The 19,308-nt window shown below is 44.9% G+C and overlaps 1 protein-coding gene across 2 annotated transcripts; it reads left to right on the plus strand.

Moving 5' to 3' along the window:
• The first annotated feature begins 342 nt into the window (after positions 1-342).
• On the plus strand, positions 343-18,861 carry PHF10 (PHD finger protein 10). 2 transcript variants are annotated; one of them, XM_053904270.1, is made up of 12 exons: positions 343-497; positions 2,561-2,667; positions 4,993-5,123; positions 5,723-5,800; positions 7,664-7,797; positions 7,895-8,044; positions 8,683-8,792; positions 10,307-10,460; positions 12,459-12,614; positions 17,041-17,149; positions 17,416-17,604; positions 18,672-18,861. In XM_053904270.1, exons 1-12 carry the CDS (start codon positions 411-413, stop codon positions 18,755-18,757), a joined length of 1,491 nt encoding a protein of 496 aa, XP_053760245.1. In that variant the 5' UTR covers positions 343-410; the 3' UTR covers positions 18,758-18,861. The 2 variants fall into 2 exon arrangements, with proteins under 2 accessions (XP_053760245.1, XP_053760244.1); XM_053904269.1 differs by having other exon boundaries at positions 344-497; positions 5,717-5,800.
• Positions 18,862-19,308: the final 447 nt, after the last annotated feature.

The raw sequence follows: 19,308 nt of genomic DNA on the forward strand, positions 1-19,308 counted from the left end.
CGGGCGGCGGGCGGGGAGCCGGCGGCGGAAGGGCGCGGCGCGCGGGGCCCGGGAGCGCCGGCGCGGCGGGGACGGCCGAGGCCGGCGGCCGGGGCGCCGCGGCGGAGCGGGCCGGCGCGGCGAGCGGCCGGCGGGGCTGAGGCGCGCGGGCCGCCGGCGGCCTCCTTCCGCCCCCTCGGCCGCGGCGGCCCGGCGGCGCGCTGGCGGCGGCCATGGCGGTGGCGGCGGCGCTGGCGGGCCGCGGGGCGCGCGGCGGCAGGGGCCGGCCCCCGGGCGGCGGCGGGCGGGCGGAGGGGGCGGGGCCCGGGCGGCGGGCGGCCCGCGCGGCGGCGGCGGCGGCGGCGGCGGCGGCGGCGGCCGGGACGAGGCGGCGGCGGCGGCGGAGGCGGCGGCGCGGGGCGCTAGGGCTGATGGCGGCGGCGGCCGGCCCCGGGACGGCGCTGTCCCCGCGGCCGTGCGACAGCGACCCGGCCACCCCCGGAGCGCCGTCCCCGAAGGTGAGGAGCGGCGCCGGGCGGGGCGGGGCGGGGACGGGCCGGGGGCGGGGGTGGGGGTGGGGGGGGAGCCGAGGCGGGCGGCGGGGCCGGGCCGCGCGTTTCCCGCCCGGACGAGCCGCAGGCCGTGGCGCACTCCCCCACCCCCTACCCCCCGAGGCCGCCCGGCTGCCCGGTCGGTCCCCGAGGCGGCGGGGGGAGGCCTGGCCCGCGGGTGCCGGGTTCGGAGAGCGCCTCGCGGAAGCGGCCCCGGGGCTGCGGCCGGTCCGGCCTCGTGCGGGGACTCGGGCCCGGTGGAGCCCCCGGGCGCCCCCGCCAGCACCCCCTGGAGTCCGCTAAGTCGCAGGAACTGAGTGGCGGCCGGCGCGCGGCTCCGCCGGCGAACTTAGTTTTTACCGCCCTTGGGGACGCAGCCCCGCCGCTGGCTTGTGCGGAACCGCCGGGGGGTGGGGGGGGGCGGCGCCGGGGGTCACCCCGGTCCTTCGTGCACCTGCGCGGGCGGGGGCCGCGGCGTCAGAGCACCGCCCGGGAAGCCGTGCCTTCAGCTCTGCGTTTTTAACTTTTCTGGACTGTTTCAACTTTTTAAGCAAGAGGAGTATACTTAAATCGACATACAAGTGCTCAAAATGCCCAGAAGCGAGTAAAACAGCCAAAGAAAACAAAACAACCAAAACCCAAAAAACGGCAACAAAACCCCCCTTGAATCAATTTGCCTAAAGGGAGTTATGCCTGAAATGTTGACTCTGAACTGTCTTAATCGTGATGCTTACTGTTAAATGCTATTTTTTTGGAGAATACATTTATTTTCTGCTCTCCATCTCTTACCTGGTTGCCTTTCTTAATAGGAATGTACCAGGGCTCTGTAATTGAATGGTGCTTATACGGAAACCAAAATGGACAATGTAGCGTATGTTTATCTGTTTGGGAAAGAATCTGAGTAAATTCCTAATAGCTGGAGCCGTCGGAGGCTAAGGATCATCATGGTGATATGAACTAACTTTATAGGGCACTCAGTATCTGCTAGGCCTTGATCTAAGCGCTGCCCAGTGTTCAGCTCATTTAACCCTTCCCTTAGGCAAGCCCTGCAGGCTCAGTGATGGTCTCAGAACCTGAGCGGCTGGCAGACAGCCCCTGGGCTGGTGAAGGGTAGTGCCCTGTGAGCGCCCCCCGTCCAGCTGTGGCGTGGCCAGCGACTTTTATAGTTGTCTTCTACTTTTTACAGTTGTCTTTTATATAGCAAGAGGACCATGGTATTGAACAGCATTGTATTTGTCTGACAAATCTATGTTTCGTTGATTACTTTTTTTAAAAGGTATTTTTGTAAGCGTTACAATCATCAAGCTTTAGCTAATATGTGAGTAAGTCAGTTTCCTGACATTTGACGCATCGCTCCTTTCTGAGTGGATGGTGCAACTTGGTCTTGACGTTACTGTCTCCTCACGGACAATGTCGCCTAAACATGTTGAAGCCTCCCGTTGGCTGGGGTGTGTACTGTGTGCTGCTGTATAGACGAATGACTCTTATTAGGGCACGTTTTTGCTAAATGTTTGCAATGTAAGAAAAAAATGAACAGGATCGGTAACTTGTCCCTAGTCCTCGTATGCCCTTTTCCCATGGGAATAGAAATATGTAAGAGAGCCCGTTAGCATAGTCCGATCAACCAGCCATACGTTGAGTTAAGCACTAAATGATCCACACGTTTGTTTGTTTTTTTCCCCGTAGCTGGGATAGGAGGGTTTGCTTTAATTTTAGTGTTGCAGCAATTTTACATGTTTGTTTAAACCACAGGGCGTTTTAAAAGGTCGGTTTAGATTTACAGGTTAATTGAGAATTTTCTTATTTTGATTATTGCAGATCACTTTTGAGTTTTTTTTTTTTTTTTTTCCCAGGTCTCGCCAAGCCAGATTCTTGGCCCCTTTTAATTGCAGTAGAAAGTTAACATTTGTGTAGTAGGTTGTCCTTAAAAAGCCTTTAAGTTGAGCCTTTTAGCAGGTCTGGGATGAGACGTAATCCTGTGTTCCTTATTTTTTATTGTTTCTTATGTTTTGAATGTTTCAAATGTATAGGATGATAATGAAGATAATTCAAACGATGGGACCCAACCATCCAAGAGGAGGCGAATGGGCTCTGGAGATAGCTCTAGGAGCTGTGAGACTCCAAGTCAGGATCTCGGGTACTGTCGTTTCATTGCTCAGTAGTAGTTCTGTGGTGTGTCTCTCTCTGCACCCTCTCCCCCCTCCCCCCTCCCCCCTCCCCCCTCCAGGCCAGGGCAGACACTACCGATGCTGTTGCTACTCCGTGCAATTAAATGTTTTCATTGTGATAAAATACACATAAAATTCATCATCTTAACTATTTTGATGACATTCACGATGTCGTAGAGCTGTCACCACCAGCTTTGTCTAAAATGTTTTCACTGCTGCCAACGGAAACTTCGTGATCATCAAGGAATAAAAGTTGCCATTTTCCTCTTTCCCCAGCCCCTGGCAACCGTTATTCGACTCACTGTCTTAATGAATTTGCCTATGTTAGGGGTACCTCGTATAATATTTAGGGAATCCTACAGTGTTTGTCCTGTTGTGTCTGGCTTATTTCAGTTAGCATCGTTTCTTGAAAGTTCCTCCGTGTTGTGTGTGTGTTAGGACTTCCTTTCTCTCTAAGCCTGTGTCGTACTCCACTGTGTGGACCGTGCATTTCGTTCGCACTTTCCTCTACTGAGGAGGTAGGGTTGTTTTCCTCTTTTGGCTGTTGTGAATAACGCTGCTGTGAATGTGGGGCTATAAGTACCTGTCCAGAGTCCCTGTTTTAAAGTAATTTTTTGGTAATGTTTATTTATTTTTGAGAGCGAGAAAGAGAGGCTGTGAGCGTGAGTGGGGGAGGGGCAGAGAGCGAGAGGGGGACACAACCCAAAACAAGCTCCAGGCTCTGAGGTGTCAGCACAGAGCCCAACGCGGGGCTCGAACCCATGAACCGTGAGATCGTGACTTGAGCCGAAGTCGGACGCTCAACCGACTGAGCCATCCAGGCGCTCACGGTCCCTGTGTTCAGTTCCTTTGGGTATATCCCGTGGAGAAAAATAGCTGGTTCATACTGGAATTCTGTTTTTAGCTTTTGAGGACCCCCCCAAACTGATTTCCGCAGCAGACTCCCCATTCTCTGTTCCTACTAGCAGTGCACACAGTTGCAGTTTGCTCACGTCCTTCCCGATTTGTTTTTCCCAGTTCTTGCGATTGTGGCCGTCCTAAGAGATATGAGCTGGCACCTCACTGTGGCTTTGGTTTGAATTTCCATAAGGACTAGTGATGTTGACCATCTTGTCATGTGCTTTTTTGTAAATCTTTTGGGGAAATGTCTACTTAAGTGTTTTCGCCCTTTTTAAGTTGGGTTGTTTGTTTTTTTGTTGTTGAGTTGCAGTGTTTTAGGCATTCTGGACGTTCATCCCTTGTGAGGTGCGGGACTCGCAGATACTTTCTTCTATTCCATAGTTTGCCTTTTCACTCCATTGGTAGTGTCCTTTGATGCACACAATTTTTAATTCTGAAGTCCAAATGATTACTTTTCTTTTGTTGCTCATGACTTTGGTGTCAGATCTACAATCCATCGCCAGATCTGAGATCATGAAGAGCGACTCCTGTGTTTTCTTCTAAGAGTTTTCTAGTTTTGGTTCTTGTACTGAGGTTGTTGACCTATTTTTGAATGTGGTAGGAGGTTAGGGTCCAATTTCATGCTTTTGCATTTGGATGTCCAGTTTCCCAGCACTAGTTTTGAAGAAACCTCTTCTTTTTGTTTGTCACTTTTAATCGGGTTCATAAAACCGTCCCATTCTCGCCTCTGTTGTCCGTTGATGAGATTTAGAGGTTGCGTTGGCCAGGTCCAGAAACCTGTAGTCAGCTCTTCAGGATTGGGGTCGATGGGCAATACACTGGCACCATCAGACTAGGTCTGTTCTCTTTCTGTTCTCTTCTGGATTTGTGGAGTCTTTGAGAACAAACGACTGGTCTGTAGTTCAGTTCATTGAGTAACGGGTTTTGGAGTGTTGCTTTCTTCGCTGTTTGTGACTCACTGAATAGCAGATGGGAAAAAGGTTGATGACTTGGTACCTTGGGTGGACGAAAGAGTGGACATTGGGTGTGAAGCCTGAGACTGAGAATTCAGAATGGGTATCGCCACCGTGTTGTGGCCGTGATCTCTTACGCTACAAAATTCCTTTACTCCTCCCGGTTGTGAGTGGCGTACGAAGTGTCCGGTGTTCCGTGTTTAGTGGCGCACGTGGTTGCTTCCTTTCCCTCTGCCTGTTTTGTATTCTTGGGACACACGTGAGACCTGGGAGCTGGTTTGTATCGCAGAGTCAGAAGACGGAGTGAGCACTTAAATAATTAAAGTAGTTGTACAAAGTTCTTAAAAATAAACATTCTCAAAAATAGATCCCCCCAAAATAGAAATGATTAAAATTTAATAAAAGCCACATTTAAGGCATAATGCGTATTTCTGTGCTTAGCTTTAGCTACTATCCAGCAGAAAATTTGATAGAGTACAAATGGCCACCTGATGAAACAGGAGAATACTATATGCTTCAAGAGCAAGTCAGTGAATATTTGGGTGTGACCTCCTTTAAGCGGAAATATCCAGGTATTAAGTCTTAGTTTATGTAACAGATTAAGTCTAACTTTTAACTAATCGGGATTCTTTCGGATAGGTTGTCAATTTCCGAATACTCGAGTATGGATCATTTGTAACGCACTTTATGTTCTGCTGGCTGCTTTTCATTTGTTGCTGTCACCCAACATCTCTCTCTACTCCCAGTCGACTCTCCTGCCTTATAAACTGACTTAAAAGTGAAATGAGGAAGGTGAATTTCCTGGGGAATGTTGTAGAAAAAGTCATTGTATGGCCATAAGCACCAGGGCTCTGGTCCTTGGCCGTTGCTCCCTGACCTTCGCCACGGAGGCAGCTGCACGGGCTGGGTCTGCATTTGAGAAAGGCTATCTGTGTCAACTAAGTTATTCTTGCCGTGGGTTAACTTTTATTTCTTAAATTCGTAAGATTGCATGGTCTCTAATAATCTTTGGAAAAGATAACACGCAGTACTTTTAAATCTGTGAAGAATTTAACTTTGGAAACTTTTTAAGAAGTTTTTTAAGTTTTTAAAGTTTTACGTGTGCATAATGTCACAAATGTAAAAGACTTTTTAATAGTCTTCCGTTTGCTTTTTTTTTTTGGAGATTTAGAGCGACGAGATCTGTCTCACAAAGAGAAGCTCTACCTGAGGGAGCTGAATGTCATCACAGAAACTCAGTGCACTCTAGGTAACGCTCTGCATGCGAAGGTTGAGAGCGTACGTTCTCGACGCGGTACTGGATGGGCATCGATCCCCTTTCTTAAAGGATTTTACAAAATTAGTAAAATAGATTGAAGTATTTAAGTGCTAGATTGTTTACTTTTAGTTTTTGTGAAAAGAAAGGAAAATGACATTTTATAGCAATATCATTTTCTATTAGCTTTCACGGAAGTGTCAGAGCATGTGTTATGTGGGAAGTTTTACAGTAGTTTTTAAAAGTGTGGCTCTTTATCTCTTAAAAGGCACATTTTGCTCAGTTTTTAGTTCTGTATCATTATCTCCATGCCTGCTTTGCAGTTTTTCTTACATAAACATAGTAGTGCAATGTGGGTACTTTTTAACACAAAACCGTGGGTGTTTGTCACAGGGATTGGTTTCATCTGATACTATGAGTCTTGAAAATTACGTGTATGGCTTGTGTGTGTGCTGATGCTTCTGTTGAAATTGTAATGGACTTGTATAGCGTTTCTAGTGTATTGATTTGAAGACCAAGAATTGGGATACATTGAAAAACTTTTTTCTTCTAATATCATTACTTAGTTAAGGATATTGGATTAGGAACAATCCTTGGGGCGCCTGGGTGGCTCAGTTGGTTAATAAGCGTCCATGACTTCGACTCAGGTCATGATCTCATGGCTTGTGGGTTCGAGTCCTCTGTCAGGCTCTGTGCTGACAGCTCAGAGCCTGGAGCCCGCTTCAGATTCTGTGTCTGTCTGTCTGTCTCTCTCTTCTCTCTGCCTCTCCCCTGCTCACTCTCTCTCTCAAAAATAAACATTAAAAAAAAAAAAAAATCCTTAATCTTGAATTGTCTATGGTTAGTGTGCATCATTACTTAGCAATTGTTTTTATTTTTTATTTTTTTATTAAAAAAAATTTTTTTTTAATGTTTTATTTATTTTTGAGACAGGGAGAGACAGAGCATGAACAGGGGAGGGTCAGAGAGAGGGAGACACAGAATCTGAAACAGGCTCCAGGCTCTGAGCTGTCAGCACAGAGCCCGACGCGGGGCTTGAACTCACGGACCGAGAGATCATGACCTGAGCCGAAGTCGGCCGCTTAACCGACTGAGCCACCCAGGTGCCCCTTAGCAAGTGTTTTTAATAAAGAGATACATGTTTTTAGTACTTTGATCTTAAAAAAATTTTTGGTTGAAAAATTGATATATTTTCCTTGGACTCTTTAAAAATTTTTTTTTTTAATATTTATTTTTGAGAGAGAGACAGAGCGTGAGCAGGGGAGGGGCAGAGAGAGAGGGAGGCACAGAATACGAAGCAGTTCCAGGCTCTGAGCTGTCAGCACACAACCCAACGTGGGGCTTGAACTCATGAACTGCAAGATCGTGACCTGACCCGAAGTCAGACGCTTAACTGACTGAGCCACCCAGGTGCCCCTCCTTTGCCTCTTTGATGAGCTTTTATTTATTTATTTTTTTTCAATTTAAGTTTATTTATTTATTTTTGAGAGAAAGAGAGTAAGCAGAGGAGGGGGCAGACAGAGAGGGAGAGAGAGAGAATTCCAAGCAGGCTCCACACTGTCAGCACAGAGCCTGAGGTGGGGCTCGAACTCACGAACCTTGAGATCATGAACTGAAATCAAGAGTTGGACACTTAACTGACTGAGCCACCCAGGCGCCACCATGAGCTTTTTAAAAATTGTTTGACTTTATATTATGAATATTGTTTTACTATTTTTGAATATATTACAGTATTTTCCTTGGACTATTGGAAAACCTTTAAAGAGTAGTTTGAAGGAAAAGCAAATTTTGAAAAATGGTTTTGTTCACTTAACCTTAAAAGAGCTTTTCTACCATCCTTTTTTTCGTCTACCATAGGTTTAACAGCATTGCGCAGTGATGAAGTGATTGATTTAATGATAAAAGAGTATCCAGCCAAACATGCTGAGTATTCTGTTATTTTACAAGAAAAAGAACGTCAGCGAATTACAGATCATTATAAAGAGTATTCTGTAAGTATTGAGTGACTACCGTCTTTTAGTCGGTTTAGGGAGAACGACATTTTGTAAGGTTATATGTGATTTCCGAAATGTAATATTTTTATTTCAGCAAATGCAACAACAGAATACTCAGAAAGTTGAAGCCAGCAAAGTGCCCGAGTACATTAAGAAAGCTGCCAAAAAAGCAGCCGAATTTAACAGCAACTTGAACCGGGAGCGCATGGAAGAGAGAAGAGCGTATTTTGACTTGCAGACACACGTAGGATTGCTTACATTTATTAGCTCCTGAACCTCACTTATTGCTTGTTATGGTAGAGTGCTTAGTACCTCCTTTATTATTGTTATTTTTTGTACCGGCAGTTGTGTCCTTTTCTGCCCCAGAACTTAAGATAGAATTTTTAACGATGTGCCAGTAACGCTCTGTTCGCACGCGCGCGCGTGTGCTGGGGGGAGGGACCGTTTGCTTTGTGGCTGACCTGCCGAACGAGACTAATAGGTATGTATCATACTTGTTTGTCCCAAGGGTCATCGTAAGGCGCTTCTGCGTTTATTGACTTCACTCTCACAGTTGCCCTGTGAGGTTGAAACTAGCCATTTTCTCATTTCATGGACGAGGACGTTGAGCTGCAGGGGTTTTAGAAGTTGCCCGGGCCCCCTTGTTCTTTGGGGGTGAGAAACACACCGCCTTTCCCCAGACACGATGGCCATGGTGAAGAGCCAGATAAAACTCACTTGTACGGCTAGTAACACCACCTGCCCTTGGCTTGTAGTTCTTAGTGTCTCCGATATTTTAGCTTTTGGGGGGAGGAGCGCAGTGGAGCACAAGAGAGATTGTTTTCCTAAAGCCTTGTTTCCTGGCGTGGAATCAGTTTTGTATTTCCCTTCATGTTACCCTAGGTTATCCAGGTGCCTCAAGGGAAGTACAAAGTGTTACCGACAGAGCGAACCAAGGTCAGTTCTTACCCAGTGGCCCTCATCCCGGGACAGTTCCAGGAATATTACAAAAGGTATTTGTTGGTTTTATCAGCATTTCTATTGGGTGTTGGTGAGGGACTTCAGAGTCCTGTGTACTTGCCTCCAGAAAGTTTCTGCTCTGTAAGTCCCGCCCTGACATGCTGTGTGAGGTCTGTCCCTGCTGTCTCCTGTGGCTCTGCGGTGAAGGACACCCTTCGACTGGAATTTGAACGTCTGCTCCTGAAGCCGCCACTGCCTGTCTCCTGCCCACCTCCTGTGTCTCCGTGGACAGGCGCCGGAGCGTCCAGTGCGCTTCGTGGCCCCGTGGCCCCCGTGTCACTGAAAGCTTGCTGGGAATACAGACTCCCAGGCCTGCGGGCTGTTGGCCGCGTTTTTATGGCCGCCCGCCGGACAGCACCGGCTCAGTCTGCAGAGCGTGTGGAGCGGGGAGCGCGGCCGCCCTGGCCTGGCCGCTGCTTCCACTCCGCGGCGCAAGAACGCCACTTCCCTCTTTCCCAGCCTGGGGGGCACTGAGAGCGAGGCTAACACAGGACCATCTTGTTTGAGAATCTCAGCTTTTACTTCAGCCTTAAACCTTATGCTGTTTAGGATAGAGACCGTTCTTTATAGAGTTTAAAATGGACGATAGGATCATACTATTTGAAAATCCAATTTAAATCATAGCTTAGCGGATTTTAGTTTTTTTATTTTGGGGTCAGCAAATTATTATCTTTTGTTTACTTAAAAAAATTTTTTTTAATGTTTATTTTTGAGAGACAGCATGAGTGGGGGAGGGGCAGAGAGAGAGGGAGACACAGAATCCCAAGCAGGCTCCGGGCTCTGAGCTGTTGGCACAGAGCCCGACGCGGGGCTCGAACCCACAAAGTACGAGATCATGACCTGAGCTGAAGTCGGACGCTTAACCGACTGAGCCCCCGGACACCTCTGTGCCTGCTTCTTAACGCAGGTTTCCAGTGCGGACAGGGTGCGAAGCGGCGGAGGGCGGGCCGCGGATGGGAACGGCGACAATAAGTCAGCTGCTGCGGGCCACCCGACTGGGCGAGCGGTTGTGATGTCCAGTTTCGGACAGGATAGATGATGACACTTGTTAGAATACATGCTTCATAAGTTTTTAAGTAACTTGCTGCTCAAAATTTTGTTCCTTAAATCCAAGTGTTTTGTCTGCCTGTGGCGGACCCACAGATCGCGAGGACTTAGGGAGCTGGGAAGGAGGGGGCGTCAGGCGGCCTGGGGTTTGTGCGGGGTTCCGCCTTCCTCTGCTGATATTTTTATTTTTCTCCTTTTTGGGGTTGAGGATAAAGGACGGAGACATTCTCTTTTGACAGAAAGAATCAAAGGCATATTTTATGCTCTTAGCCTGATGAAAAAATGTTTGGGCTTTTTATGTATTACTCTCCAAAATGAAAACTCATTTATTACATGTGTAATCATTTTCCAGAAGTATTTGCGGTTAACTGAGAAAATTAGGGCCATCTTTGTGGCTCGCAGATTCGTTCGTTCACGTTCCTAATAAAAGGGAACTGAAACCCGTCCCTCTGAACCTCAGGTACTCAGCAGACGAGCTGCGGTATCTGCCGTTAAACACGGCCCTCTACGAGCCCCCGCTGGACCCTGAGCTGCCGGCCCTGGATAGCGATGGTGACTCGGACGACGCCGAGGACGGTCGAGGCGACGAGAAGCGGAAACATAAAGGCACTTCGGTAGGAACATCTCTCTGTACGAGGAGGCGTCTCCTTTAAGTGCGTGCTGACCGCTCTCCCGGAGCACGTCACCCTCTGTTTCAAGGTCGGCGGCGTGTAATTCCCCGAAAGCTGCCATTAGGAAAATGACTCTGTGCCTAGACACAGACTGTGTGCCTTTGTAAGTGTTGTTAAAGTCGCCCCTTTGTAGTTCTCACAGGCAGGTTAGGAAAGGGTACAGACCTTACCGTGCAATTCTGTATTCGGCTGTCTTGGTTTGGGGAGCACGTTCGCTTGTGTGCCTGTTGCGTAATTAATCATCGTAGGCTTCCTACGGGCAGTGTTAAGAGCACCGATCCGTTACCGGGCAAGGTGGCGGCGTCCGCGGGAGCGAAGGAGAGCAGACGCTGTGACGGCAGAGGATTCTGGTTTGACTCGGCCCGTGTGTCAGGCGGCTCGCCACTCTCAGCCTTCACGGTGTCCCACCTGAGCCCGGGAGCGGGCCACCTTCTGGGGGCGGGCGTGTTTGTCACCAGCAACTTCTGAAACATTCAATGATGCGTGTCGCATAAAATCAGATGCCGTTCCAGTATTAAAGTGACGATACCGCTTCTGTCCTGTCATTTTGGGAAAAGGGGCGCTGTGGTGTGGCCAGGACATGTTGGAGGTGACTTTCCTTCATTCTGCCTGTAGGAGTATAAATGAGTCCAACATTTCAGGAGAGCATTTCATGCATGGTATCTACCAAGATTCTTAATTTCCGCAGAATTTGACTTAGCAAATACACTAACAGTTTATCTGAAGGACAAAATTTAAGTAGGAAAAAAATGTCCATTGGAGTGTCAATGGTAGTTTTTATAATGAAAATTAAGAATACACCTCATGTCAACAGTGGGTGATATATTTATACGATAGTAATGAAGTTCAGAGAAGATTTAGTGATGTAATAAAATGCACACAATACTTAATTGAAAAACGTGTATACACAGTGTAATCCAGTTTTGTGTTTTATTTATTTTTATTTTTTTAAATGTTTATTTTAGAGAGAGTGCTTGTGTGTGCATGCACAGGCGGGGGAGGGGCAGACGGAGGGGGACAGAGGATCCAAAGCAGTCTCTGTGCCGACAGCAGAGCCCCATATGGGGCTTAAACTTGCAACCCTTGAGATCGTGACCTGAGCTGAAGTCAGTCGCTTAACCGACTGAGCCCCCCAGAGCCCCCCAGGCGCCCCTCAAGTTTTGTGTTTTTTGTGTTTTTTTTTTTAAATGAGGGGATCTGTGTAGGTGGGGTTTGTGTGTGGGAGTGTGTGAATCTGGTATCTGTGTGTGTGCAGACACACCTAGAAAAATTAAAAGGAGATGCAGTCATGTTCCCAGGAGTTGTCTCAGAATGCTTACCGGAGTGGTTATGGATAACCCAATTGTTTCATTTATAATTTTCATAATTTATATGAACGTAACATTTTTATTTTAATTAGAAAATTTTAAGTCAACAAATGAAGCATTAGATGGTCAGATACCAGGCTTTTAAACTTTGAACACCTAAGACGTATCTGATACTGTCGTGAAGGCTCAGTGATCGCTGCACTGGCCTACGAGCGTGTACTTGAAGAACTTCTTTAGTGACGTTTATTACTCGGTAAAAATATCCTCGCTTATTTAAGACAGTTTATTCCTTAAATAGTTTTTTCTGCGAAACAAGTAGGCTCCCTTGTGATATGGCAAAATGGTGTAGCGCCGGCTGGAGTAGATCACCCTGCTAGTGTTGATTAAGGTGGGACACAAAGTTGGTTAAGGTACAGTCTGCTTTCTGCTGTCGTGTGTAAGACAGATACGTGGTTTTTAACATGACCTGTTTGGTCTCCACTGGGAAAAGTTTTCTTATAATTATCTTTTTATTTTTAAATTGACGGAACTTTGAAACCTTTTTTTCTTTTTGAATGTTTGCTGTAGTTTTCAGAATTCGCGCTCAAATCTATGTGAATTCCAAGGAATCTTTGTCTTTGCCTTTGACCTCCAGGACAGTTCCTCCGGCAACGTGTCTGAAGGAGAAGGCCTTCCCGAAGGCCAGGAGGAGCCTCTCCCGGGAAGACAGAGATCCAAGGACAAAGCTGCTACTCCAAGAAAAGATGCTTCCAAACGTTCTGTACTGTCCAAGTCAGTCCCTGGGTACAAGGTAGAAGAAAAAAGCCCCTGACTCCGCTTCCTTCCTGAGCAGCCTCTCTCCCCGAGATAGTTTAACTCTGACTCCAAGTGGTGGAGGCCTGCCTGCTGCGTCCACTGCTGTCCTGTGCTGTGTGCCCTCTGTCAGCTTCCTCCTGTTGTGCTTTATTTTCCTGGTGGCTTTTCTGTCACTTCTGCCTATGGTTTAGCTTCTGTTTTCTGTATATGTACAATTTATAAGAAAATCTTTTTTTGTCTTTTAAACAATAACCAGGCAAGTATGGATTTAAAAAAAATTACTTCCTAGCAGAACTTTATACTTTGTTTCTTTGGGGTAAAGATCATAATTATCTGGCATTTGAAATATCCTAGTATTTTGTATAGCCGAGCATGCTAAGCTGTAAAGTCTGGGTGGATAGACTCTTAGAATAAGCTGCCTCTCCTGGAGAAAGATCTGGGTTTAATTTAAGATTACTTGATCCATTTGCCAAATTCAACGAACTCTGTGTTAGAAAACAGGAAAACCTGTTATTTACATTGTGGTGATTTTTAGCCTGACCTTGGCAAATAGTCTCTATGCTTCTATGACAAGGATTGAAATGTTATTTAGTGACGTGATCTGGCTTCTGTGTATATATACTTGTTAACTTCCGGTCTGGCTGTTCTCAGAGGAAGGTATTATGCTATCAGCAATATTATTTTTGTGGTTCCTCCTGCTGTCTGTCCCTTCCCCTCCAGAGGCTTAGGTGAGAGGTGAGTGGCCTTATCCCTAGATGGGGGGTTAGGAATGTCCTAAAAAGACTGGAATTAGCCGCACAGTTTTATGTTCTGGGTGGTAATAGTAAAATTGACCATTCATAGGGTCTGGAATGTGTCAGAATATGCTTTCCATTGTGGTTACGAAAGTGTTTTGAAGGAACGTTTTCGAGTAAGGTGATTGGGTAGTTTTACCGAGTGGGATTGTTAAACAATTGTCGAGTGTCAGATTGGGGTCGCGGTGGATGATCTGGAAGAACAGGGGCGAGCGAGCTGCCAGCCGGCTTCCCTTCCTCAGCCAGAACCTTCTCATGGTTCACTTCCCTTTCTTTTCCTGAAGTGAAAAAAGCAAGTTAACAAATGAGTGTATTTAATCCACATTTAATTAGAAAATGCCTTTATGTGATGATCAATTTTGAAACACACACGTTTTTCCGGCCGATGGCGAGCAAATCCCAAGCTTCATTCGCATCAGATGGCTTGGGGGGGCTGCGGCCGTGTGGTTTTTATACTTGTTTTTACGTATACGGCTTACCTAATTTTTTAAACTAAAGACGTAAATTAATGCTTAATAATCAAAAGCAAATGAACTCCAAAGATTAAATCTTGGAAAGTTAGCCTGGTGTGTGCGTGCTGGTCTGCAAATGGGAGCGGCCGCGCAGAGCACCCTACCCTGTCTGCGTTTCGGAGCCCTTTCAGAGTGAGCCTGAATTCATCATGGGTTCAGAGTGCAGAGTGTCGAAGCAGATGTTTAATAGGGGCTGAAAATGAAGAATTATTCCACAGTATCATTGATTTAATATGCAAGAAATCATATAGATTAACTTACATTGATATGACTCAAGGGAGTGTAATCTGCAAAATACACATTTTATGACTTCTGTGAACATTTTTAGTAGCTTAAAGTGTTTCAGGTATTTCAGAGTTTAGAACAACCAGTATCTAGGCTTCATACGTTAATATGAACATGTTTATTAAAAGTAACCTCTCTATGAAAGATATATTAATAAGCCAAGATGTGCCTAAACATTAGGGTACTTCAAGCTGAAGCTCATATATGCGAATGTGCTTGAGTTAAGGAAAATGATGGCGTAGCTGATGTCTTGCTTAATAAGATTCACTAGTGCTTGCCCTTAATTTGTAGGACAGTGTTATTTGGGTTACATTAACCTGAAATTAAAGCATATTGTTAGGAGTCAGGCCTGGGTTGCGAGTATATAATTAAAATCTATACTATGTTTCTGCTGCCGTGAAAGTCTCGCTTATCTTTGGTTATTTTTCAAGCAGGAAAGTGAGGGTATCGTGAGCCTTGTATTTGAGATGCCGAGAGCTGTTCGGATGAGTATTTTAATTTTCTTATCAGCAGTGACACTTTGATGTTGCAGTTTCTAGAACTGTCTCTGTCAGACACGGGGTTCTGTTCCATCCGTCTTCGCAGGAGTTCTGCACACTGTTCCCTTCCTACTCCATCACAGGAGTCTCCTTCAGACACTGGCTTCCCAGCTGGTGGAACTGGGCGTGAGCAGTGTGGCCAGCTTCTCAGAGAGCTGAGTGCTTGAGCGAACAGAGAATCGCCATAGAAAATGCTGCCGAGCTCGCTCTCTCTCTCTCTCTCTCTCTCTCTCTCTCTGTTTCTCTGTCTGTCTCCTCCCCTGTCACTCCCTCTTTTCATCAAGATGAAGACTATTGGGTAAGAAAAATTCTAAGTGACTTAACGAAATACTATGATTTCAAGCTTAGAAGTAAACCTAGAATTTTCTTGGTGTCCCTTTTTATCATAGGTGTTTAATGTATGTTTTAATGGCTGTAGAACTTGAATTGCTCTAGAATGTGAATGACTAGCCTTGTGTTTTCCTCATTTTTGACTTTTGTAAGGGATCTCCCATGAGGAGTTCTCCTTTTAGAGTTTGATACTGTGTAGTTACTTCCCTGACTTCAGTGAAAGATAATCCAGTACGTGGTATGCCAGTGTCTAACTTCAACTACACGTATTAAAGTAGATCTTTCACATTCAGTGCAGGCGGCATAACCAAAGGAGGTGGTTATTTGGCTGTGCTGAGAGGTAGCTTTCTGCTGTATATTACGGCAGTTCCAGATTTGGTCGTCACTGAATCGGAACTTGGGTCCTAGAAGTGCACTTGTAGCTATTTTTTATTTACTGTAGGAAACACAGTGAGAACCTTATTCTTAGAATGTAGCAGCAACGACGGAAGGGGACTGCTTTGTAAGACGCGCACGGCTGAGCACGTGACACTGCCCTTGTGTTGGGGAGCAGGGTATAGAGATACACGTACAGGAGATGTAGAATAGTTAACGGTAAAGTTTTATATGTATGTTTTAACTCCCATGATATTTATTATTTTGTAGAGACGTTTGTGATTGTTTAGAGTTATTGTTTTTATTATATTTATGTATAAGGTTGACTTTTTTTTAAATAAATAAGCCAAAAATTATTTTTGAACGCCTCTGTCATCTTTTGCAAAAGAAAGACAATTAAAAAAAAATAAACTTAAAGAATTAAGAACAAATTGTTTAGGCCTTACAGGTTTTGAAGGTGGCAGTGAGACATTTCAAAGCTGGAATACTATATACAAAGTTAGAGTTTCCTTTAGGCTCCTCTTTGGTTTAATAACTTAGGAGAGGGAAATAGAAGATGCATTTGGCTGGGTTGGGATAAAACAGAAATATAGCAATTTGGTAACTTCCCCCCAGTTCCTGTAGACACACGGTCCTAGCCCATCCATCTTGGCCCACGCTCGCTCTCCTTTTTCTGCCACAGTTACTTACGTATTCCTGTAGCATGACTGAACATCATTTTATTATGGTCAAAACTGGGATGTTTGAATGTTCTCCCTCCCCCGGTAATTGTAGGTGCTGTGAATCTTTTCTTCTTTGTCCTTTTCCATGTGTCGCTAAGTGTGTTTTAAAACCCAAATATACCTTCGTTGGATGGAGCAAATCTTTAATCTGAAAAAAAGAATGGTACTCAAAATATGAGGGTGTGTGTAATTTTTTAAGTTATTATTTTTTTTGCTTGCTTGAAAACTTTTCTCTTTTGTTTTGTATCTCATACGAATGCTTTCCCCTAAGTATAAGCTCTTTTATTATTAGATATGCAAAGGGAATAATCACAGCTATTTCCCAGAAACATTTGTGCACGTGACAATGTATGGATGAGACATCTTCCAATTAAAAATATTAAAACATTGATTTTATAACTTAGGTTTTATAGATCTATTTTTACAATTTGGGAAATAATCAATTTTTAAACAAATCAGTATATAAGCTGCTTAAGACTGAGTCTTCTGTTTTATAAGAAGCCTTACTTACGTGTAAAGGTCATTTGGTACCTGAATTTCTTCTTCCAATTAATAGTGCAGTTTGACATTGCATTTAGTTTTTTCCCCTTCCAGCTCATTACGCAGATCTTACTGTGCATGTAGGGAATGTAGAATGCTACACTTAATCCAGACCTAGATCGTGCTGTTAACAAAATTTTAAAACGAAACCTAAGGCTTTAGTCAGTAGGCCGTTGTATTTTTGAAAGCCGACTCTCTCAAGTTAGGTCTTTCTAAAAGATTGTTAACAAGTTACTAAAAGTAAAGATGAGGCAGTGACAATTCCTTATGAACCCATAGTGAGTACTTCTGGCATGAATTTATAGCCCTCTTCTACCCTTCCAGCCAAAGGTCATTCCAAATGCTCTATGTGGAATTTGTCTGAAGGGTAAGGAGTCCAACAAGAAAGGGAAGGCTGAATCACTTATACACTGCTCCCAGTGTGATAATAGTGGTAAGTATTGACATGTCTTCTTAACATTTTAACCATCCTATTTGTTGCTTCAGAAACCAGGATTTTTAGTTGTCAGCTAGACCTGAATCAAATCTCCAAGTATAGAGGGTAACTTGTAACGCATAGAAAAGAAGCCCATGGGTTTTCATCTCTGGTGATTGGACACTGTAGCCATTCTTGAGAAATCCCGATGCAAACTAGCGTTTTATTGTGCCGTGTTAAATTCAAAACTCTTTTGTGAAATACTAATACTGGTTTTGGTTTAGGCCACCCTTCTTGCCTGGATATGACCATGGAGCTTGTTTCTATGATTAAGACCTACCCTTGGCAGTGTATGGAGTGTAAAACTTGCATTGTGTGTGGACAACCCCACCATGAAGAAGAAATGATGTTCTGTGATGTGTGTGACAGAGGTTATCATACTTTTTGTGTGGGCCTTGATGCTATTCCATCAGGTAAAGATTACAAAAAGGAGTGAAGGGACTGTGCCGTCATTTTTTTAAAGGCTGCATAAACACCGTAAAGATCCTTCTATTGCCAAGAAGTGACCAAAGCTGTGGTTCTCCACATAGTGTCCACGTGCCTTTCGTCCCTAGGTACCCCGGCTAAAGGACAAATGGGTGTCAGGGGGCCTCGTCCAAGTTTTGGAATAGGGCTCAATGTATAGAATGAACTCAAGTCTTTCTAGTGAGAGCTAAAGCAAGAGCATCCGTTTGTTTCAAAACCTTGATTTTATTTTTATGTCCTCTATTCAGAAACTTAACAAAAATGACTGCTATGCCTTTATAAATAGTAAACCAGATTTCTAGAAAATGAGGCAGCATGACAATTCCAGATAACTTTGGAACAGAGCTGAAGAATAAATCACAGTAATTGGACTAAAATGTTACATACGATTGTGTAAATTTTGAACTTACTTGCATAGTTAACACTGTATAATACTTCATGAAACACACGCCTAGAACGGTTTCCTGGGAGTCGTTAAGAAGCGGGTGACGTAAAGTTTGGTAGTGAATCAGATGGAGTAAGTGCCTAGGTGGGGTTCACTGCTGTGCGGTCAGATGCTTGAGAAGTTGAAAGTGCTGTGTCTGGTGCACCAGGACTTGAGAGGATGTTTGCACGTGCAGCCGCCACTGAGCAGCAGAGAAAAAGGCTGAAGATAAGCCCAAGTCAGTAACGGGGTTTATACAGGATGTGTACTTTTGAACTTCTAAAGGATGACGGTGTTTGGGTTTCAGAAAGGACTGGTAGTTTTTTAAAGGTCCAGATCACTGTATGGTATTGATCTCCGCCCCTGCCCCACCCCAACTTGCACTGACTTTTACATGGCATCGATTACACTGGTTGTCCTAAGGGAAGTTTCCATTTTTCTCCTTAAATTAAGTAACTTACAGGTGCCTTTCACGTCACACATCCACAAAAAAAATATCACTAGTCATAGCTAAGGAAGGAGAGCCAAATAGGTTTACAATTCAGTCCTAAAAAATTAAACTTCATACTAAACTAACAATTTTTCTCCTAGGTCGCTGGATTTGTGACTGTTGTCAGCGAGCCCCCCCAACACCCAGGAAAGTGGGCAGAAGGGGGAAAAACAGCAAAGAGGGATAAAATAGTTTTTGACCCCAATATTGTAATACGGATTTAAATGAACTACTTGGTGCCAATTTATTTACATTCTTGATTTTTTGCCAATAAAAGATTTCTGAAATTCATGATGTGCTTAAAATGTTAAGTTGATTCATTTGTTATAAGCTACTATTCCTCTTAAAACCAATTTCAGGTAGAGAAATAGCTCATTTTTCTTTCTTTTTTTTTTTTTTAAAGTCTCTTAGGGCTTTGGCTCTCTCCAGAAATTCAGTGGAAATATATGCAACTTAATTGAAGTACTTAACTTTATTTCTCTTTGGCCTGAAAATTTATTTGCATGAAGTTTTCCTAATCTGTATTGTTTCTGGCCAGTCATGGGTAGCATAACAAAATTACTTAATAATGGACGAATTTTAATTGCTAAGATAGCTGCAGGTGATCAGTGCAAATGACCTTAACCGGCAGGGGGCAGGGGGGCAGGGGCACACCTGGGATCCACCCGAGTAGGGCTCCAGGTGGATCCTCACGGCAGGCCTGGAGCTTTAGGCCACACCCCGGCGAAGAGATAGGAA

This window comes from Panthera pardus, unplaced genomic scaffold, assembly GCF_024362965.1.
Source record: "Panthera pardus isolate Hobbes unplaced genomic scaffold, ASM2436296v1 HiC_scaffold_17, whole genome shotgun sequence".
Taxonomy (NCBI): Eukaryota; Metazoa; Chordata; class Mammalia; order Carnivora; family Felidae; genus Panthera; species Panthera pardus.

Coding starts and splice junctions, on each gene's coding strand:
- PHF10 (XM_053904269.1), top strand. CDS start 411: ATGGCGGCGGCGGCCGGCCCCGGGACGGCGCTGTCCCCGCGGCCGTGC. Junction 10,461..12,458: donor GGAAACATAAAGGCACTTCG/GTAGGAACATCT, acceptor TTTGACCTCCAG/GACAGTTCCTCCGGCAACGT. Junction 17,150..17,415: donor CTCCCAGTGTGATAATAGTG/GTAAGTATTGAC, acceptor GTTTTGGTTTAG/GCCACCCTTCTTGCCTGGAT.